This window comes from Dendrobates tinctorius, unplaced genomic scaffold (assembly GCF_039654945.1).
Source record: "Dendrobates tinctorius isolate UK_male_01 unplaced genomic scaffold, ASM3965494v1 ptg000089l, whole genome shotgun sequence".
NCBI lineage: Eukaryota > Metazoa > Chordata > Amphibia > Anura > Dendrobatidae > Dendrobates > Dendrobates tinctorius.
The window spans coordinates 23121036-23144852 of NW_027361757.1; the positions used below are offsets into that span (position 1 = coordinate 23121036).

General features: G+C 45.1%; 2 protein-coding genes across 3 annotated transcripts in view; one reads left to right on the forward strand and one right to left on the reverse strand.

Moving 5' to 3' along the window:
* Positions 1-17870, reverse strand: part of LOC141098268 (intelectin-1-like) — a 115147-nt gene extending 97277 nt beyond the window's left edge. Inside the window, exon 1 of the mRNA XM_073585905.1 lies at positions 17749-17870. The gene's annotated coding sequence lies outside the window, so the exon portion shown is untranslated. The remainder of the gene's footprint in view (positions 1-17748) is intronic.
* RPP30 (ribonuclease P/MRP subunit p30) overlaps positions 1-23817 on the forward strand; it is a 47473-nt gene that overhangs the window by 19864 nt on the left and 3792 nt on the right. For both annotated transcript variants that reach the window (XM_073585916.1, XM_073585915.1), the window contains exons 8-9: positions 680-796; positions 14830-14859. In XM_073585916.1, the coding sequence (XP_073442017.1) occupies positions 680-796; positions 14830-14859 (147 nt within the window). The remainder of the gene's footprint in view (positions 1-679; positions 797-14829; positions 14860-23817) is intronic.

Here is a 23817-nt window from a genome sequence, read left to right on the forward strand (position 1 = left end):
TGAATGGGTATTCTATGTACATGAGAAAAACACATTACATCTAAAGAATGCACCCTTCGATTTATTTGGATGCAATTTCCATCTACACTTTGATCTCTCGACTGCTAGCACATTTATTTTCCTCTTCCCCATCTACTTATAGGGGTATGCGCTATTTTGGCAGTAATTTATGCATTGGGACACCACATTCGCTTACCCGCATTTCCCCCTCGCACATGATAATACTGCCTGTGCTATCGCCTCACTGTTGTATGGTTGCCCTCCTGTTTTTTACAATTTTTTTTTTTTTTTCTATTTTGATATCTTAACATTTGAACCTATTTTTTATGTGATTAAAACTAAAATTTAGCATTTTACGATGCACAGGACATGTGAATTTGAGTCCATATCTACTCACTTTGTATTTGGGTTCTAAGCTCGCTATGCCCTTTATTCTCTGGTTGAACAATAGAATCTTTACCTGGATACTTAATGGGTTATTTGATTGTAATTTTTCATAATTTGTAGAAGAACCATGATACTGAAGTGTTCTAAGGAGTTCAGTGTCCTGCAATCTGATGCTTAGGATAATATTACATAGACTAGAGTCATATTTTCTATCAGAAATACTTAATTTCACACAGGGGAGCCTTTTTTCTTATATTTGTGCATTTCATTACAATGATGTGTCATATTCCAGGCTATCGAGAGAGGCATCTTTTTTGAGCTGATTTATACACCTGCAATCAAAGATTCCACTATAAGACGGTATACGATTTCTAATGCAATCAATTTATTGGAAATCTGCAAAGGGAAAGTAAGTGATGATCTAGTATTGTAGTGCACATAATTTGAGTGTGAGCTTCCTCAATGTGTATTGCAGTGTCTGCTTACTATAGACTTTCTCAGTCCATGTACTGTATCTTCTGACCGAGACTAATTGAGTTTCTCTATGTCCTTCATCAGCCAGTTATACATTACATGGCGTGCATAAGGCAGAATTCAGACGTGTCCCTCATAGCTTGTATGTGGACCTCAATGCCTGGACCAACTATAGGTTGAGCACCTAATGCAAGTGCTTCTCACTAAATTAGAATATCATCAGATAGTGAAACTCTTATATTAGAGTCATTACAAACAGAGTGATCTATTTCCAGTGTTTATTTCTGTTAATGTTGATGATTATGGCTTACAGCCAATGAAAACCCAAAAGTCATTAACTCAGTAAATTAGAATAATTAACAAAAAATAAGGATAAGCTACAAAAGGTCAAAGAAGCTACAAGTGTCGCATTCCTTGTATCAAGCCACTCATGACCAATTGACAATGCCAGAAGCGTCTTACCTGGGCCAAGGAGAAAAAGAACCGGACACTTGCTCAGTGGTCCTATGTGTTATTTTCAGATGAAAGTAAATTTTGCATTTCATTTGGAAGTCAAGGTCGCAGAGTCTGGAGGAAGAGTGGAGAGGCCACAATCCAAGGTCTAGTGTGAAGTTTCCACAATCAGCGATGGTTTAGGGAGCCATGTCATCTGCTGGTGTAGGTCCACTGTGTTTTATCAAGACCAAAGTCAGTTCAGCCTTCTACCAGGACATTTTAGAGCACTTCATGCTTCACTCTGTCGACAATCTTTTTTTGGAGCTGGAAATTTTATGGTCCAGCAGGACTTGGCGCCTGTACACACTGCCAAAAGTACCAATACCTGGTTTAGAAACAACAGTATCACTGTGCTTGATTGGCTAGCAAACTCGCTTGACCTTAACCCCATAGAGAATCTATGGGTATTGTCAAGAGGAAGATGAGAGACACCAGACCCAACAATGCAGACGAGCTGAAGGCTGCTATCAAAGCAACCTGGGCTTCCATAACACCTCAGCAGTGCCACAGGCTGATTGCTTCCATGCCACGCCACATTGATGAAGGAATTGATGTCAAAGTAGCTCCAACCAAGTATTGAGTGCATTTACTGAACATACATTTCAATAGGCCAACATTTGATTTTAAACTCATTTTTCAAGCTGGTGTTATAAAGTCCAAAATAAAATTCACTGCGCTTACTCTCTAAAAATTGCCATAAATATGTAGCAAGGAAAACATTGTGCCAAAAAGATGCTGTAGATAGACTATTCAATGTCACTGCCAGATAGCAATTAGTTAAATAGCAGACAGTAGCTGTGCCGCGAAAACACTATAGAGATTAGCCTCACACCGCTAGCAGCAAAAAGTGGTAGGATGTGACCTCCACTGATGAGGCTATGAAATATGGTTGTTAGATTCTGCTGATTGATCAATAAAGCGTCACAATGGTGCTGTGTAGATTAACAGCCTGCCACTGTTAGTAGACAATGGTGGAGTGAGGCACTTACTTGTTGAATTGTGTGGCACGATAGCCAAGTGGTCATGATTCACTGTATATGGTAGATCACCCGAATACATATTGCACATCATATATAAGTTTATGGCATTCAATCCCTCATATATGTCATCTATTCTGCAGCTTTCAATTCATGCAATTCCATTGTCAAGGGGGTGTATCCTTCTAACCAGGTGGGCAGAGTTAAATCGGGAGGTAGGGGGTTTATTAGGATGGACTGGGGCCAACACCTGTAACCTTGATGAAGAGGGACCGTGTCCCTCGAAACGCGTCGTTCGGATTGACCCTGAGCACCACCCGTCTAGCACGGCGGCTGGTCACGTGACGTCGCGCCCCCGGCCTTCCGTGCTTTGCAGTGTGTTGGCGGCTTACTTCGGCCGGAGTCCGCCGTCAGCCTCTGCTTCTTCCAAGCTCCCCGCCTGCACTCCTCACGTGCCAGCAGCACGCTAACCCTCAGCGGTACACTGGAAGCTTATGTCCTCACGCTATTTGGCATTCTGATTGACCACTTGGCTATCGTGCCACACAATTCAACAAGTAAGTGCCTCACTCCGCCATTGTCTACTAACAGTGGCAGGCTGTTAATCTACACAGAAATTCTTAATAAATATAATTCTGGATTAATTATTCAACGGCTCATATACAAAAAAATCAATCCTTAAAAGATACTTTATTGACCAATCATTAAAAAGTTTTCAAAACTTCAAAAAACAGGCAAACAAAAATAGGCTTATTGCTGATTTTCAATATCCAGCCACAAACACTAGAGAGTCGTTCCAATGTCAGGTAGAGGGTCACAAACCTATTTGTCCCTATAGGGCCCTATATCTCTCTCCTACCTGACAGCGGAGGTTGGCACCCTCTTGATACGCAAATGGCGCCCCCGCTCCTCGGCGGCTCTCCCTAATCACCCTGTTGACTCCTATGTAAATAACATCAGCTTGGAGTACAACAGATGGCCGGGGACAAAAATATAATAGATAATAACCCCATGCCACAAACCACCAAGACAAAAATGTAAGGAATAGTAACTGGAAAAAATTCTAATTTCTCGTTCGCCTTATTGGGGGACACAGAGACCATGGGGTGTATGCTGCTGCCACTAGGAGGCTGACACTATGCACAAAAAAAGGTTAGCTCCTACTCCGCAGTGTACACCCCACCGACCGGCAGGGAATTCCTCTCTGCACCAAGAGTCCTGGTCGTCCGTCTCCCACCCACTCGCCTGCCAGAGCCTGTCAGTCGGATGAGACGCAGACAAGCTTCAATCAGAAGGTACCTTTATTTTCAGGGTTCGGGCCCGGGACAGGGTGAGTATTAGATCCCCACTCGTCTCTGGACTTGGTCAGGAGAGATTCCCTTGGAGCTAGGATGCGGTAGCACTGCGGGTCTCCGGGGCCGTCCCGCGCCTCCAGGCAGCCCTTTTTTGAGGTCAGCCGCTGTCCCTATCCCGGACAGGGGTCTTTTCCCCGGCAGCGCTCATGTTGCAGTTCCTCCGCGCCGCCCCTGTGCTGACAGGCGGCCGCCGCGATTAATTTAGGCCCCGGCTTCAGTTCGGGCCTACTCCTGTATCGCGGCCACGCCCCCCGCCCCTTTCTACTAAGCGGGCTTCTCTCGCGCCCGTTACATGCCCTCCCACCGCTCTTCTCAGCCTGTTCCTGGCCAGGGGCGGTGCCGTTTTCAGCAGGCGGTTAGCCCGCCCTCCTTCTTCCCCTGGGAGCGCGTTTTTCCCTGATTCCTCTCAGGCTGTCGCCATCTTGCAGCCGCACAGCCGGACATCCCTGTCAGCCGGATATCGCTCCCTGGGCCTGTCAGCCGGATATCGCTCTGACCTGCAGCTGCAGAGAGGTGGATACCTTGGTCTCTGGGGTCACCGGACCGTGAGTAGCTCTGCATCTGCAGGCTGACACCCTTCTCTGCACCCTGTCCCCCAACCTTCCGGCACTACCTCAGGTTTCACTATGTCTAACTCTAAATCTGACCGTAACCGCCCTGCGGCTCCCCCCCTGCACTCTTGTCAAGTTCTTTGCATGCTCTTCTTGCAATCGCAAACTTCCCTCTGCCTGGATTGTAGCAATCCTATTCAACCTGATGCCGCCCAGGAGCCATCTAGGGCCCCAGGCGAGAGTGAACACCCCATGCCTGGCTGGGCCTCGTCTCTATCACAGTCAGTGGCAGACCTCACCAGGGTGTCTCAGTCCCTAGTAGCCGTCCTGGATAAGTTCCCCCTGGACAACTCTACAGGGTCCAGCAGGCCTCAAGAGGTTCCATCTGAGTCGGCCAGCGTTAGTCGCAAAAGACCCAGGCAGGATCACCAGCCGGAATCCTCTCCTCGCCCCATGTCACCACATAGTCTTTCTCGGCAGCCTCCTCTCCCGAGTCAGGTGAAGCGCTCTCGGACAGGTCATCTGAGGGGATCTTAGAGCTGGATTCGGACCAGGATGCGAACATGAGGGTTACTGTGCAGAACCTCATTGCAGCGATCCATCAGACCTTTGACATTGCTGACCCCCCTGCGAAATCCTCAGATCAGGAGGTTTCGTTCAGACGGGAGGAAACACCCTCCAGGGTATTCCCTTTACATTCCGAGTTTGGAAAGATTTTTACCAGGGAAAGAGGGGATCCGACCAGACGCTTTCAACGAGGGAAGCATCTCGGCGTTCTGTACCCGTTTGCTAAAGAGCTCACGGACAACTGGTCCGCCTCTCCCTCGGTCGATCAGCCCGTGTCCAGGCTTTCTAATAACACGGTTCTCCCGCTTTCAGGCGTGGCGTCTCTAAAGGATTCTAATGATAGGATCATAGAATCCCTAGCGAAGTCTGCCTTCGAAGCGGCTTCGACGGCGGTATGCCCAATTTTTGCTTCATCTTGGGCAGCAAAAGCCATAGCCACTTGGGCAGAGGATCTTCGTCAGGGCATCCTAGAGAAAGCACAACCAGATCGATTGGCCGATCTTGCCACTCAGATTTCCCATGCGGGGGATTATCTGCTTTCTGCTTCTTTGGATGCCGCATCCTGCGCAGTTCAGGCGTCAAGTAACGTTGTGGCAATCCGACGTACAATTTGGCTCAAGGCCTGGCAGGCGGACCTGTCTTCTAAAAAGTCGCTTACTAATCTGCCTTTTCAGGGAGGGCGCCTCTTTGGATCCCAATTGGACCAAATTATTAAGGACGCCACCGGAGGCACGAGTTCTCTCCTGCCTCAGTCCAAGCCTCGCAGACCCCCACTGAGGCGTCAGTTTCGACCCTTTCGGGCTTACCGCCGTTTCAATACGGCGGAGACCTCCTCCAACCAACAAAGACCGCAGGCACGCCAAGATAGGAAGAAAGTTTCCTTCAGACCCTCTCCCTCCTGGTGCTCCCACTCTTCGCAGGGCAGACCATCCAGATCCGGATCTGGACGGCCCACATCAGCATGACTATCCTCGGACTCCCCAGGGTCCCTTCCAATTGGGAGGTCGACTCCTGTTCTTCAAGGACGTCTGGCTGGCCTCAGTAGAGGACGCTTGGGTCAGGGAGGTTGTATCGTCAGGATACAAGATAGAGTTCGTCTCTCTTCCACGGGATCGTTTCTTCGAATCCCGTCCTCCAAAAGATTCAGCTTTGATCCCGGGGTTCTTTACGGCCATCGACTCTCTCCTCAGTTCCGGGGTGATTGTGCCCATTCCAGAATCGGAGCGTTTTACAGGGTTTTATTCAAACCTGTTTGTCGTGCCGAAAAAAGACGGGGCGGTCCGACCCATCTTGGATCTCAAGCTGCTCAACAAGAGAGTCTGTCTTCGCCACTTCCGGATGGAGTCGGTTCGCTCGGTAATCGCTTCCATGGAGGAGCAGGAATTCATGTGTTCAATAGACATCCAAGATGCCTATCTACATGTTCCCATATTCTCCGGACATCAGAAGTTCCTGCGTTTTGCGGTTCGCCAGGAACATTACCAGTTCGTTGCGCTGCCCTTCGGTCTCGCCACCGCTCCCAGAGTCTTCACGAAGATCATGGCTGCGTTGATGGCCTTGTTGAGGATCAGAGGTCTCGTTCTTTTTCCGTACCTCGACGATATTCTGATCAAAGCTCCCTCTTTCCAACAGGCACGCCTAAGTTTAACGATCGTCCTGGACACTCTTTCCGATTTCGGGTGGATCGTCAACAGGAAAAAGTCCTGTCTGGTCCCCACTCAACGTCTTGTGTTTCTGGGCCTACTGTTCGACACTCGTCGGTCAAGGGTCTTTCTCCCACAAGAGAAGATTCTCTCCCTGCAGCAGGCTGTACGATCGCTGCAGACCACACAATTTCCGTCCCTCCGAACAGCTATGAGGGTCCTGGGAAAGATGGTGGCGGCAATAGAGGCAGTTCCCTTTGCCCAATTTCACGCCAGACCTCTCCAACACGCCATTCTGTCGAGGTGGAACAGGTCGGCTCTGTCCTTGGATCGCCCTGTTCGTCTTTCATGCCGGATCAAGCGGTCGCTCAACTGGTGGTTGACGTCTCCTCTCATCCTCTTGGGGCGGTCTTTTCTTCCTGTTCACTGGCAGATTGTAACAACGGACGCCAGCCTCCTCGGCTGGGGTGCAGTGTTCCGCAATCACACTGTTCAGGGCCGTTGGTCGACTCAAGAATCTGCTCTGCCGATCAACGTACTAGAGATACGAGCGATCCATCTGGCTCTCGTCCACTGGGAAAGGCTCCTCAGGGGCCTGCCTGTCCGGATTCAGACAGACAGTGCCACAGCGGTGGCATATGTCAACCGCCAAGGAGGGACACGGAGTGTCTCAGCCCTGGCAGAAGTGTCCAAGATCCTTCAGTGGGCAGAGATTTCGGTACCGACAATCTCCGCGGTACACATTCCTGGCGTAGACAACTGGGCCGCCGACTTTCTCAGCCGTGAGGGTCTCGTGGCAGGAGAGTGGTCCCTACATCCGGAGGTATTTCTTCAGCTCTGCAGTCGTTGGGGAACCCCGGACGTAGATCTGCTAGCTTCTCGCCTCAACAGGAAGGTCCCACAGTTTGTATCCAGAGCTCGAGATCCTCTCGCAGTGGGCGCCGACGCTCTGGCCATTCCTTGGTCACAGTTCGAGCTCCCCTACCTGTTTCCTCCCCTGCCTCTTCTTCCCAAGCTGCTGAAGAAGATCAAAGCAGAAGGAATTCCAGTCATTCTCATCGCCCCGAATTGGCCCAGAAGGTCTTGGTTCGCGGACATTGTCAACCTTCTCGCGGACGCCCCCTGGAAGCTTCCAGACAGGGCAGATCTGCTGTCTCAAGGTCCGATTTGCCACCCCAGTTCTCGGCCGCTCAATTTAACGGCGTGGTTGTTGAGACCGAGGTTTTGAAACGAGCAGGATTCTCCGGTCGAGTAATTCATACCATAATCCGAGCCAGGAAGCCATCATCTTCCAAAATTTACTACCGTACTTGGAAGGCCTATTTCACTTGGTGTGAGGCCAATAACATCGCGCCTATGTGCTTTTCGCTCCCTTCAGTTCTGGCGTTTCTTCAGGCAGGGCTGGATGCGGGGCTTGCTCTCAGTTCCTTGAAGGGTCAAGTTTCGGCGCTGTCCATTTTATTTCAGAAGACTTTGGCCTCCCGCCCTCAGGTCAAAACCTTTCTTCAGGGCGTGGCTCACACAGCTCCTCCATATCGAGCGCCCGTGGATCCATGGGATCTTAATCTGGTTCTTGAGGTTCTGCAAGGTTCTCCCTTTGAACCTCTCAGAGAAGTCTCCCTTTCCCTTCTCTCCTCGAAGGTAGCCTTTCTGGTGGCCATCACCTCCATCCGGCGCGTGTCGGAATTGGCGGCTCTTTCCTGCCGCTCTCCTTTCCTGGTACTTCACCAGGACAAGGTAGTTCTGCGGCCTCCGCCCTCTTTTCTTCCGAAGGTGGTGTCCTCCTTTCACCTCAATGAGGATATTGTTCTGCCGTCCTTCTGTCCGAGTCCATCTCACCCTCGGGAGCGGTCCCTGAACAAGCTGGATCTGGTCAGGGCGATGAGAGTCTATCTGTCTAGGACGTCTTCCTTGCGAAAGACGGACTCTCTTTTTGTCATTCCAGATGGGGCGCAGAAAGGTCACCCGGCTTCCAAAGCTACTATTGCTCGCTGGATCAGATCGGCAATTTTGGAGGCCTACTGGGTTAAGCATCGAGTGGCCCCTCCGGGGATCAGAGCGCACTCTACCCGGGCAGTGGGTGCTTCCTGGGCGGTACGCCACAGAGCCTCCGCGCTGCAGCTTTGCAAAGCTGCAACCTGGTCTTCGGTTCACACGTTTGTGAAATTCTACAAGGTCCACACCTACGCTTCGGCGGACGCCAGCCTAGGTAGAAGGATCCTGCAGGCAGCGGTGGTGAGTCCACTGGCCTGATGGAAGTTTGTTTCCCACCCCAGGGACTGCTTTGGGACGTCCCATGGTCTCTGTGTCCCCCAATAAGGCGAACGAGAAAACAGGATTTTTGGGTTGCTTACCGTAAAATCTGTTTCTCGGAGCCTTCATTGGGGGACACAGCACCCTCCCATGTTCTACAACTCCTGTTCTTACTTTGGTTGATTGGTTACAGTTGAGTTGTTTGTTCTGTTCTCAATCTAGTCTGTTACTTCTCCTACTGCTTTCTCACTAACTGAGGAATTCCCTGCCGGTCGGTGGGGTGTACACTGCGGAGGAGGAGCTAACCTTTTTTTGTGCATAGTGTCAGCCTCCTAGTGGCAGCAGCATACACCCCATGGTCTCTGTGTCCCCCAATGAAGGCTCCGAGAAACAGATTTTACGGTAAGCAACCCAAAAATCCTGTTTTTTGGCAGATTTGTAAATATTTGCTTTGGGAGGAAAAGGGGTCTAAATAACCCTATTTAGGTGTCTCCCTGCCTGACAGCGGAGATTTTACACCCTACGTTACTCTGGTGCCCCCGCTCCACGTGGGCTGACCCTTACTGACCCCTACACTTCTCACCCAGAAAGAGGAAAGAGGGTGTCAGAACATATGGCCAAGGGAGACGGGGTAATAACTTAGAATTATCCCTGAAAAAATCCCTCCCAAAGACAAAAAATGTTTTAATAATAGAAAAATGTATCTGCAAACCGATGTATACAGTGTACGGGATAATAGTGCATTAGCAAAGGCTTTTGCAAGTAAAGGGGGTAAGATATCAATCAGAACAGATACACAATCATTTAAATGTTCTTAAGCAGCATTAATGTACATTTCTCACATCACAGAACGCTGCTAATACCTCTAATCCCCAACAACACATTTTTCATATTGCATCATGCCCAAAACAATGAGCCATTGATCACTCAGGCTCAAAATTGCACTGTCCCAAAAAAAAAAATTAACAAATATGTAAGAACTTGGCTCATGGCCACTGAAAAATCACCTCAATATATACAGTAGGCGGGGTGATAGTACTGTGACAAAGGCAGTTTCAAATAAAGGGGGTAAGGTATCAATCAAAACAGATATACAACCATCTGAGTATTCTTAAACAGCATTAATAAACATTTCTCAAATCGCCAACCGCTGCTATTACCTCTAATCCCCCATATCAGCATATTTTCATATTGCTTCATGCCCAAAAACAATAAGCCATTGATCACCCGGCTCAAATTGCACTATCCCCAAGTATTAAATCAACAAAATTGACAAATACACTCACTGGCCACTTTATTAGGTACACCATGCTAGTAACGGGTTGGACCCCCTTTTGCCTTCAGAACTGCCTCAATTCTTCGTGGCAGAGATTCAACAAGGTGCTGGAAGCATTCCTCAGAGATTTTGGACCATATTGACATGATGGCATCACACAGTTGGCGCAGATTTGTCGGCTGCACATCCCTGATGCGAATCTCCCGTTCCACCACATCCCAAAGATGCTCTATTGGATTGAGATCTGGTGACTGAGGAGGCCATTTGAGTACAGTGAACTCATTGTCATGTTCAAGAAACCAATCTGAGATGATTCGAGCTTTATGACATGGCGCATTATCCTGCTGAAAGTAGCCATCAGATGCCTGTTCTTAGCTGAGAGGAGTGGTACCCAGTGTGGTCTTCTGCTGCTGTAGCCCATCTGCCTCAAAGTTCGACGCACTGTGCGTTCAGAGATGCTCTTCTGCCTACCTTGGTTGTAACGGGTGGCAATTTGAGTCACTGTTGCCTTTCTATCAGCTCGAACCAGTCTGCCCATTCTCCTCTGACCTCTGGCATCAACAAGGCATTTCCGGCCACAGAACTGCCGCTCACTGGATTTTTTTTCTTTTTCGGACCATTCTCTGTAAACCCTAGAGATGGTTGTGCGTGAAAATCCCAGTAGATCAGCAGTTTCTGAAATACTCAGACCAGCCCTTCTGGCACCAACAATCATGCCACGTTCAAAGGCACTCAAATCACCTTTCTTCCCCATACTGATGCTCGGTTTGAACTGCAGGAGATTGTCTTGACCATGTCTACATGCCTAAATGCACTGAGTTGCCGCCATGTGATTGGCTGATTAGAAATTAAGTCTTAACACACAGTTGGACAGGTGTACCTAATAAAGTGGCCAGTGAGTGTATGTAAGAACTTAGCTCATGGCCAATGAAAAATCGCCTCGACGCGTTTCCCTCCCGTAAAAGGAGTTCATCAGGAGGCCCATGATGTATTATGAGTGCTCCCTCCGAGCATCAGATGTCATACCTGCAACTCCTTTTACGGGAGGGAAACGCGGAGTAATGGATTGCCACGGTTAGTAGAATGTTAAGCTGTCACATCCAATTACAGGATTTGAGACCCCCTGATGCACATCTTGGATAACACACTGCTGATTTTTATATATTGGGGCCGAAAAACCTTTCAAACGCTTTGTATGTTTTTGCCTATAGCAATTCATTGTTGGCATTATGATCTTATGTGCAGAGCCGTGTTAAGGAATCACCCACCGTAACAACACTCAATTAATAGTTTGTTAAACCCAGGCAGATCGCATTTAACAATACATCTATCATTATTCTCAGCGGTTCCAGTTCTGTTTACACAGGACAGTGTGCTGCCGACAGCACTGATTTTTCGCGCTACATTTCTGCTAATAGATGAGCGTTTTGCTTGTTCACCAGGTGATCGGCAGCCTGTTTTAGGCTCAAGATTATCATGAAACGTGCATTCCTAAGAACTGGAGCTTTTAAAGGATTATTCTCAAGTTGTCTCTTGAGCCGCTCATAACTCTTCAGTCTCTTCACCTCCTGGTTTCTGGTAGGACGCGCTCTCCTGACCGTTCTGGTGAGCAGCAGAACTGTAGAAGTACAGTTGTGGCCAAAAGTATTGACACCCCTGCAATTTTGTCAGATAATACTCAGTTTCTTCCTGAAAATGATTGCAAACACAAATTCAAATATCAGGGACCTGGAGCAGTTTGCCAAAGAAGATGGTCTAAAATTCCAGCAGAGCATTGTAAGAAACTCATTGATGGTTACCGGAAGCGGTTGGTTGCAGTTATTTTGACTAAAGGTCGTGCAACCAAATATTAGGCTGAGGGTGCCAATACTTTTGTCTGGCCCATTTTTGGAGTTTTGTGTGAAATGATCAATGTTTTGCTTTTTGCTTCATTCTGTTTTGTGTTTTTTCATTTAAGACAAATTAAATGAAGATAATAATAACAAAGAATTTGTGTTTGCAATAATTTTCAGGAAGAAACTGAGTATTATCTGACACAATTGCAGGGGTGTCAATACTTTTGGCCACAACTGTATAAAGCTCAGCACAAGTTCTGCTGTAACACATTCATCTATCAAGAGGATTGTTGTATCACTGTATTTACATGTAGAGATAATACTGCATTAGAACAAGCACATGGCGCTGGACAGTGAGAGCATTTTCCTGAGCTGTGCTTCTACTGTCAGGGATTGTAATCTACAGGATTGATAAGAATAGCTCAGTGAGGAGAAGACAGGTTAGTAGCATACTGTTGTATAGAAATCAGTAGGCTGTAAAGAGCGGACTGGGATGTTAGGAGTTAACTCTCCTCCTTCTGTACTGTATTTTTCGCACTATAGACGCCCTTTCCCATAAGACACACCCCAGGTTTAGACAGCAGAAAATTGGAAAAAAAATTTTTTCTATTAGTTAAAACTTCTCTAGTGGTGTAATGTTGAGGTGTCATTCACACTAATTTCTGATCGGGAGGCTGTATGGGAGGCTTCAGCAATAGAACATTTGCAGGAACTTCCACTTGATTAACTCGAACACCTTTCAAGTCTTGCGATCAGTCACATGACCTGAAGGTCATGCAGCCTCCATTCAGTCCCAACAGCTTCCTCTTCTGCTGTGCACCAATCGTAGATCAGTGTCGGACAGGAGTAGAGACCGTCGTTTTCTCAGTGATCGGGAAGGACGCGGTTTCAGCACTCTCCTCTATCACAGCAAGCTGTCTCCGGACTATATTACACACACACACTTTTTAACAAGAGTTTTGCTTGCTAAAAAAATGCTTCTTATAGTCCTAAAAATACGGTAACTCTTGTGCACACTTGGCTATCGTCTTGGCAGGCACTAGTTGCCAAGCTCCATTCAAACCAACTGTACACTATGTAAGATATAAGCTCTAACAGCAGGACAATGACAGCAGATTACAATTGACTTGCTTTTTCTAAGTTATGTATTTTTTTGATCATAAGACGCACTTTTTCTCAAAACTTTTTTGGGGAAATGGGGGTGATTCTTATAATCCAAGGTAAAATGGGGTTCCAGGCTCGCTGCTGGCAGAGGCAGGAGCTGGGCTATGGCTGCTGACCCCAGGCTGGTACGCCAAGGTGTTGGCGGTATGGGGGCTCTGCAGACATTTTGTGAGCCCGGAGTCCACACTTTCAATACTCTTCTACGTGATGGAACCCGGGAAAATGGCTGCCGGAGGCAGCGCATGCGCAAATTGAGATCTTGGCATGGAGATTTCATCTCCTGAAATCTCTGGATCTATCTTTATTAAGCACTGGATACTATTGCAGCATCAATAATGCACACTGTATTACACGTTTTACGTATGTCAAATTTGCATTGAATATTAGACTGTGTATTGTATAACATTGTATTCACTTTGTAGCAGCGTAACTGCAGCACCTTTAATTGCTTTTTTAGGGTGCTCTTAATACAGACTCCAGACTTTTAGTGGCAGAATTTTACATTCACAATACCATGGCTTATTCTTTGTTGGTTCCTTATGTACCATCTTAGGGTCCCGTTACACATAGCAACGCACCAGCAATCCCGACAACGATATGACCTGTCAGGATCGCTGGTGCGTCGCTGCATGATCGCTGGTGAGCTGTCAAACAGGCAGACTCACCAGAGATTGGGACCAGCGAGGACGCGGGTAACTAAGCACGCGTGTCGCTTAGTTACCCGCTGTGTACCCTGGATACCAGCGTGCTTGCACTCGGAGCTGGTATCCAAGGTAAACAGAGGGTAACTAAGCACCGCGCGTGCTTAGTTACCCTCTGTTTACCTTGGTTACCAGCTCTCCGCGTCTGCTTACAGCGCTGGGAGCTCGCTGATCGATGGTCTCCCGCTGCCACACGCAGTGATGCGTGCTGGCCAGTGGGAGACCAGCAATCAAAAAAAGGCCCAGGACGATCCAGCACGATCAGCGATACCCGGCGGGGGGGCCGGTCGCTGAGAGGTGTCACACACAGCGAGATCGCTGCTGAGGTCGCTGTTGCGTCACAAAACTTGTTACTCAGCAGCAATCTCTCGCTAACGATCTTGCTTAGTGTGACAGGGGCTTTACAGACAAGTGAAATAGACTTCAACACTATAGTGTTGTGCTCCGTTATACTGTTATGGTCATTTGTGCTTTTTAAGTGTTTTTAATATGTCTTTGTTTTGGCTTGTCATTTAATAAATATATATTTTAGTAAGGTGATCCTTGTCTTTGCAAACCCTATGTTCACCATTGGGTACGTGATAAGTAGATCTCGACCTTATTTGTGGTGGTGACCTCTACTTTTCTATGTTATAATTGCAATAACGGGCGATGAAAAGTTCACATCTACCCCAAAATGGCATGGGTAAAACATCAGCTCAGCATGCAAAAGATAAGCCCTCACCCATACCCAGACCTTGAAAAATGGAGACATTGCGGTCTTGGGAGAAAAAGCACTTTTTTTTTCTTTCTTACAAACTTTGGATTTTTTTCACCACTTAAATAAAAAAGAACCTAGACATGTTTGGTGTCTACGACCTCAGAGTGACCTGGAGAATCATAATGGCAGGTCAGTTTTAGCATTTAGTGAACATGGCAATTAAAATTAGAACAATAGTGGAATAGTGGAATTGCACTTGTATTGCAATTTCACCGCACTTAGAATTTTGTGTTGGCATGGACAGGGCACTGCCATAAGAATGAGACTGGTGACAAGCCACTGACAATACTGCGCACAGTACCAGAAGATAATGTCAAATCGAAGAAGAAAGTGTCTGATTTCTGGTGTAACGTTTATGTGCTGATCGTGTTTTTTTTTGTTTTTTTTTTAGAATATTGTTTTATCCAGCGGAGCAGAAAAGGTACGTTCACTCTAATCCAATATATATATCTGACACAAGTCCAATTATGTGCACACGGGTGAATCTACAGCATGTCCGCGCAATGGTCACACTGCAGTGTGTGACCTCCGCCAGAAGGAACGTTGATTCTTTCCTGCCCTATCACATATGTAGCTTTAATGGTGGTCCAATCCCATCTCATTACTTACATGTATCCTCCTGTGATCAGCAGGGCATTGCCAGTGTTCACTGTCCTGCATACAAAACCACGGGCAAATAGATGACAACATAACATCCCCTCTCCAGTCCATCCTTAACGCAGCAGGCAGGGTCATCTATCTGGCTAATTGCTACTCGGACACGTCCGCTCTTCGCCAGTCAATACACTGGCTGCCCATTCATTATAGGATCCAATTCAAAGTACTTGTTCTCACCCACAATGCTCTCCACAGTGCAGCATCCCCCTACATCTCCTCCCTCATTTCTGTCTATCAGCCTAACCGACTGCTGCGCTCTGCAAACGAATTTCGACTAACCTCTGCACTAATCCGTACCTCCCACTCCCGACTCCAAGATTTCTTCCGCGCTGCGCCAATCCTCTGGAATGCTCTACCCCAAGAAATTAGAACTATCCACAATTTGCATAGTTTCAGGCGCTCCCTCAAAACACATTTGTTCAGAGCGGGTTATCACGTTCACTAATCAGTCATTCTCTGTGTAAGTGTGCATGTGTAGCCCATTCACTGTCTCCATCCATCCCTCACTCCCTCAAGATGGCTGGACCATCATTGTAACTACACCCCTGTACTCTGTATCTCCCCCCCCCCCCCTCATTGTAGATTGTAAGCTCTCACGAGCAGGGTCATCTTATTTCGTCTTATTTTGCTTTAATTATTGTATTGTTAACGTTGTTACTTATGACTTATGTTTTGAAACTGTTAAACTGTAAAGCGCTGCGGAATATGTTGGCGCTATATAAATAAAGATTATTATTATAAGGGTAAGTTTACACTAGGTGTTTTTTCATCTGTTTTTTCTGCAGCAAAACCTGATTGGAAGGCAAGAAGCTGCAGAAAAAAAAAACATGTTTTTCTTGCATTTTTTTTGTTTTTTTGCTGCATTGAAATGATAGTGACATGCTCCATTGTGCAAAAAAACATGCAAAGCACAAAATCCTGATGACAAAAAGCAATGTGTGTACATGAGTGCTGAAATCTGAAAGACTGCTGGCATTGTAAAATGCTGCTGAAAATTTGCATAAAATGACGCATAAAAAAGCTGTAAAAATGCCTAGTGTGAACTTAGCCTAAAGTAATATAAAAACAGGCCTCGCTTCACCCCCGAGAGTCTACTGTCTTTTGGCTTCATAAAGGATCTGTATTGCAGAGTAGTACACCATTACCAAAGTACTATAAAAGTGAGCTCATGGCCACGTAGTTCCTTGGAAGGGCTAAGGGGAAAAAAAAGTTAAAGAAAAATCTAAATTTTAAATTTACAGTAACTTCTTTCTCGTTTGTAAGGGAAAAAAAAAATCTATGAAAATTTTAAAGCCTCCCATCACTTATCCAACACAGTGGACACCATAAATATACAAAGATGCCAGAATTGTATTTATTTTTTTTGTCACACTACCAAAAATTGGATTAAAAATGGCCAAAAATTTGTGTGTAATCCAAAATGGTGCCAGTAAAAACCGCCAACACCGATCAGTTGATGGTAAATTAACAAAAAGGTTGTATTCCTCAGAAGCTTTCATTTTTTTTTTAAACGAAAGAACACACAACATCAATCAAAAATGGGTCTCTTTAGGAGCTGATCTGCAACGTAAAGATACCAGATAATCTTTACTGTGCAAGGACTGATGTAAAAACACAATCCTAAGCAAAGTGTGTGCAACGCCATGTGCTGCTGGTGCAGGAGACCTTATTCCACTGCTAGCCTGCAGAGGTGGCCGGTAACCTAGACAACAAGCCATAAACAATCACATTAAAAGCCCTCTGTTATGGAGAATCCTTAAGAGGTGATTTGCACACCTGATTTGTACAAGCACTCTGCAATGTTGCCTATTCGACAAGATGAGACAAACCCTATGATTCTACTGAACAAATCTGAGTTGTAAAGCCAACTTGGCAGTGTAGCTGTACAAGCCGTCAATCAGACATACGTTTAGTTTTGTTTTTTTCTTGTACGGGGGGAAAAAATTGACAAATTTTCATTAATATGTGGTCCACTTTTCAATCTGTTGGACTGAGAGCATTTTTACCCTCTGAGTGGTGTCGGTTTTCCCAGCATGCAAAAATAATTCTATGCGTCTAGTACCCCTCTAAGAAGTGTACACTGCTCAGATGACGGTGTCCTGTCGGCTTTTTCACTGACCCATTGATTTGAATGGGTGAGTCGCTCTGATCAAAAATGGATGTTTGTTTGGAGGGGGTTGCATGTGCTTTAAACAAAAAACACTCCAGATTACTATGGGGATTTGTTCCATCTGTGATAAGCTGCTCTCTGTATGAGGCTAAAAAGTATATGAGACCAGGTAAAAGTTTCAGAAAAAGTATTAGGCTATGTGCACACGTAGCAGAAAATTTCTGCTTAAAAACCGGACTCCTTCCCAGAATTGTTTTTTGCGTGGTTTTTATGCGTTTTTTTTTCCGCGTGTCCCCAGTCTCATTGGAAATCGCTAGAAATGCGGAATTTTCCGTGAAATTAATGAGCATGCTGCGTTTTTTACCGCGACGCGTTTTTTTCGTGATAAAAAAACGCATCAATATGCTCAAAAAGTGCAAAACGCATTAAAATGAATGGGAAGCTTATTTTAGGTGTTTTTTGAGCTGATTCTTTGGCAAATCCGCGAAAAAAAAACGCTACGTGTGAACACAGCCTAAAAGTGAGAATAAAATTGTAAATTACCTGCGGGCTGTTTCAGACTTAGAGATGCAATGGAAGATGCAGAAAGTCGTCCAAGGCTGACCACCTCTAGCTCTCTAGATCCGCTGCTGTGTCTGGGGCCCCTAATGTCCTACACTTCTCTTACAAATAATATAATCGCATATTTCAACAGTTTGGACTTCCCCCTCTCTACCTCGGTAGCTGTTTCTCTCACGCCTGTTGATATTACACACATGGCTACATCCATCTAGTGATAAGAAGCTCGGCGCTTTATGGAACTCACAGTTGCACAACTATTTGATTATGAAATGCAGCTCCACTCTGGATATACAGTCATGGTCGAACCCGTTGGCACCTTTAAAATTGTTCCAGAAAACAGGGCTGTGGAGTCGGTAAGCCAAACCTGCGACTCCGACTCCTCAATTTCCCTTACACCGACTCCCACACATATTGCTTATATTTAAGTGAAAAATTTATTGTAGTACAATGTGAACATCAGACATTTAATCATTTTTATGATCCAATAATCAAGATATTTAGATAGAACAGAATATATATTGGTGTACTACCCGGTTTTCATTCTTTTTGGTACAGATACGATATGGATAGACAGACATAAATGGATATATAGATAGAGCAGATTTCTAATCTGCTTTTGCTATTGAAAACATTATCTATGAGCTCAAAAACCTTTCAGGTGATGCAGTTTTTTAAAAAGATGATCAACTTTTGCAGCTGAAAAACGTATCCTCAAAAAACACAGGAAAAACGCTGTGTGTGAATGTAGCCTTAGATCAGGAATATAACAGCCATTTATAGGACATTTCATAACTTTCCCAAACTCCTATGAAAAAATATTCAGCACATCCTGCATTGAATTACTGTACCCAATTTATTATATATTTTAGGAGTCGGAGTCGGTCCATTTTATACCGACTCCAACTCCGACTCCACCAAAATGAGCACCGACTCTGACTCCATGACTCCGACACCACAGCCCTGCCAGAAAATAAAGTATTTTTCTCAGGAAATTATTGAAATTTCACATGTTTTGTTAAACACATGTTTATTTCCTCTGTGTGTATTCAAACAACACAAAATAAGCAAAGAAAACAAGGCAAATAGGACATAATTTCTCACAAACCCCCAAAAATGGGCCGGACAAAATTGTTTTCACTCTCAACTTAATACTTGGTTGCACACCCTTTGGAATAAATAACTGCTATCAATCGCTTCCAATAACCATCAACAAGTTTCTTGCACCTCTCAACTGGAATTTTGGAACACTCCTCTTTTTCAAACTGCTCCAGGTCTCTTATATTTGAAGGCGTCTTCTCCCAACAGCAATTTTAATATCTCTCTAGATGTTCAATAGGATTTAGATGCAGACTCATTACTGGCCCCTTCAGAACTTTCCAGCGCTTTGTTTCCATCCATTTCAGGGTACTTCTTGAAGTATGTTTGGGGTCATTGTCCTGCTGGAAGACCCATGACCTAGAAAGCAAACCCAGCTTTCTGACACTGGGCACAACATTGTGACCCAAAATCCTTTAGTAATCTTCAGACTACATGATGTCTTGCAAACTGTCAAGGCACGCTCTGCCAGAGACCGCAAAACAGTCCCAAAACATCCTTGAACCTCCACTATATTTTACTCTAGGTATTGTGTTCTGTTCTTTGTGGGCCTCATTCCGTTTTCAGTAAACAGTACAATGATGTGCTTTACAAAAAAGCTCTACCTTGGTCTCATCTGTCCACACGACCCATCCCAGAAAGATTTTGGCTTACTCATGTACATTTTGGCAAACTGCAGTCCAGCTTTTTTATATTTCTGTATCAGCCGTTTGTGCTCCTGGGTCTCTTGCCCTAGCGTTTCATTTCATTCAAATGTCGACAGATAGTTTATGCTAACATTGATGCACTCTGAGCCTGCAGAACAGCTTGAATTTCTTTGGAGCTTGATTGAGACTCCATATCCACCATCCGGACTTTCCTGCATTGTGACCTTTCATCAATTTTTCTCTGCCGTCCACGGAGATTAGCTACATTGCCATGAGTTGTAAACTTCTTGACTATGTTGCACACCATGGACAAAAACATCAAGATCTCTGGAGATAGACGTGAGAAACAAAATTGCTGAACAGTATCAACAATCTCAAGGTTACAAGTCCTCAGATGCACAAAGACTGCAAAGATTGAGTTCACTTCTCCCCTTTTCATCAGTTTTCTGGTCTGGTTTTCATATTGACCACACTTGTTACTTGCCACAGGTGAGTTTGAACGAGCATCACATGCTTGAACAATAGTTGTTTTCCCACAGTTTGGAAAGATGCCAACAATTATGTAGCCCATTTTGGGGGTTTTGTGTGAAATTATGTCCAGTTTGCCTTTTTTTCATGACTTTATGCCGTATACTCTACTGCACTCTATGTAAGGAGTCACAACCCCAATATAATCTGCTGTATACTTGAGACAGATTTATCAAAATGGTTTAAAATAAAAAAATTTGTGCCCCCTAATCAGTCACAACGCAGCAGATTTTTAATACAAGGATTGGGCCTCAGTTATCAAAACTGTCTGAAGTGTCTTTTTACAACTTTTTAGAGCTGAAAATGATGCTAAACAAACCTCAAAAGATGAACAAATTAACTTCTATGTAAAAGCAACTTCCTATTTGTATTGTGCAATATGTTCAGTGTTTGAGCTTTTTTTTTTTTTTAAACACTTCAGGATTTCAAAAGACACCAAGCATTTAAAAGATGTAGCGTGTACCAGGGCTGTGGAGTCGGTAAACCAAACCTCCGACTCTTCAATTTTCCGAACTCCACAGCACTGGTCCCTACTGAGCATGTACATAAAGTGCAGCACAGATTCATCACTGCTTAAAGCCAAGATCCTTAGATCAGGAACAGACCAGATATTTATAGGACATCACATCCTGCATTGTACTACTGTCCCCAATGTATTAGAGCTCAAATAGGAATACCCATTAACGAAGCATGATGCAATAGGGCATAACTCAGGATTACTAATATAAATCAAACCGCAAGAGAGTATATTTAGCCCATGAAATCACTTTTTATTAATGGCATCTAAATGCAAAAATTCAAATAGAATCAACACAAAAACTAAAACAGTCTGCCCTCAAGGGGTAGACATTATCAACTTACGGAATACACATAGGAAGCACTCACTCACAGGTTTAAGATAATTCAGCTGATGTTTCCTAATCATGTAAACCTATCGTCCCAGGATACACTTTTCCCACCTGGTAGAATAATCAAAGATATTAAAGAATAGAACTTGTATGAAATGATCAGTGCTGTTTGTGTGTTGTCTCTACCACCCCAATGCACGTTTCAATATTCTGTCTCCTGGCTCTCTTGCTGTTTGTACCCAATTTATTGTATATTTTAGGAGTCAGTCTATTTTATACAGTCACCGACTCCACCAAAATGGACACCGATTCAGAATCCATGACGCCCACTCCACAGCCCTGGCATGTACACTAAGCTTTTTTTTCCCCAATTTTCCACCACAAAAAAAAAAACTGGGTAAAAAAGTACTATATTAAAAGCTCAGGAAAAGACCAAGAAAGCTATCAAAAGACTCTTTAAAGGGAACCTGTCAGTTCCATCATACCCTCCAATCCAGCAGTATTCAGCTATGTTTGATTAAAGACCCGCCCTAACCAGCCCTGTTTAACATACTTAGTGAAATTAATGCTTTAAGAAGCATTTATAGCCTCGCCTTTCCTATGCTAATGAGGGCTATAACTAGTCGAGGGGCGTTAGTTACCCGAAACCAGTCAGCCCTATTTCCATGTTCTCACGCCCCTGTGGGTATGACAACATAATTTTCACGACTGGCATAATCGCCAACTCAAGCCGCTCATTCCAGCAGAGTCATTGCATCTCTGAAGCCGGGTGTAAGCTTCTGGTCATGCGTAGTTCTCGTCTCTGAAGCCAGGAAGCTATCTTCTGAATTTCCGGACTTGCACAGTACACGTACACCCTTCTTCAGAGACGCAGTAACGTTGCCGGAAGGAGCACAGAGTTTCTTGAGTGACAATATGGCTGGCTCGTGCAAATTGTTGTAATGCCAACAGAGACATGACAACATGGAAAGAGGGCTGACAAGTATGGGCAACTAACGCCCCATTGACTAGTCAAAGCCCTCATTAGCATAGGGAAGGCGAAGGTTATAAATGCTTTTTTAAAGCATTTATTTAATTGTTATGTTACACAGGGCTGGCCAGGGAGGGAGAATAATCAGACATAGCTGAATGCTGCTGGATCGGAGGGCACGGGGGACCTGACAGGTTCCTTAAAAGCGAACCTGTCAGCTATAAGATGGGGCCACTGCCTTTCAGGGCTTATATGATGCAGCATTTTATAATGCTGTAGTTAAGCCCCCGGTCTGACCTGCAAGAGAAGAAAAATAAGTTTTATTCTACTCACCCGTGGGAGCGATCCGGTCCGATGGGTGTTGCCGATCCTGGTCCGGCGCCTCCCATCCTGCGATGCTGCCTTCCTGCTTCTTCATCGCATTGCACTCCTGCCCAGGTGTACTTACCTGAGATGGAGGCTGAAGAGGAGGAGGTGCAGGAGCTGTACACAGCGCCTGCAGGAATTTGCTCTGCACAGTTGTGTGATGCTGGTGAGCGATAAAGCAAGCAGGAGGGAGGTGTGTCAAGAAGATGGGAGGTGCCGGACCCAGACAGAGCTGCAACACCCATCGGACTTGACCGCCCCCCAGGTGAGTATAATAAAACTTGTTTTTCTTATCTTTCAGGTCGGACCAGGGGCTTATCTACAGCATTATAGAATACTGTAGATAAGCCCTGAAAGGCAGTGGCCGCGTCTTATATCGGCCAAAACAGGTGACAGGTTCCCTTTAAGTTTACGAAACTGCAGAGAAATGACACTTGTTTTTAAATGTGAGAATCAGATGTAGTGTGAACATGCCATAACAGTAAAACCATGTTAAAGGGGTTGTCCGGGCTTTTCACATAATCTCAGTACATATCTGGGCTGCTGAATTATGACAATAAGTAATTTACTTTCTGTCACTAGTTTGCACGGTTTTCTAGATATTCTGAACAGAACGTCCAAGGGGTGTGTGTTATTACTGATAATTGAGTATGTATTATGTATTGTAATCATGGAGTGGCCCAGAATACAGGATGATTTTCCCTCCTCACTAGTTTCACTTTCCATAGATAACTGTTCAGTGTGTGTCTGGGGGAGGACCAGCTCTCTGCTCTCTGCACTGAGGCTGCTGGAGGGGAAGAATTCCTTACTGTGTGATGAGGGCTGCTTCATGTGGACGGGGAGGGCCTGTAGCTATGGAGGGTGGGGTTGTTGCTACAGAGGGCATGTTTTGAGTAGAGTAGGAGGTTACGACTAGTTCTCATTTCAATGCCATAACACCCCCCCCCCCCCCTTGGATTGGACGTTCTGTTCACAATATCTAGAAAACCGTGCAAACTAGTGACAAAGTAAATTACTTATTGTCATAATTCTGCAGCCCAGATAAGTACTGAGATTATGTGAAAACCCCTTTAAATATCTATAGTGACCAATCAGAGATCAGCTTTCATTTTCCAGTGCAGTTTTATAAGTGGAAGCTGCCGTCTGGTTGCTGTGGACATGACTTTAACTGTGAAACCTTTTTAATAAATTGAGGCCCTATTTGTTTTATACAAATTCCTCTGTTATAAAATGTTTAAAGTAAATTTACATAGTAAAATATATTTGTTCTACCAGAAAATAGAGATGACTTGTATATACTGTATGCAGAGAAAAACACCATAGATGGAGGACTTGGTATTACTAACTACGGTTTCCGCTGTATCGCGCGGTGTCCGCTCAATGTTTGCCCTGATCGCTGCATTGACCTATGAAGACTGAATTTGGACGTCCATGCGACTACAATACCTGGGGAAAAGTAATCGGCATATTGGTCTGGGCAACGTGGTCTGAACGCTGTATTCAGTCTAAGGGCGCATGCACGTGACCGTATTTTCAGTCCAAGTGCTGTCCGTTAAAAAACCGAATCTCTCCTCGACCAATGTTATTCATTGATTTT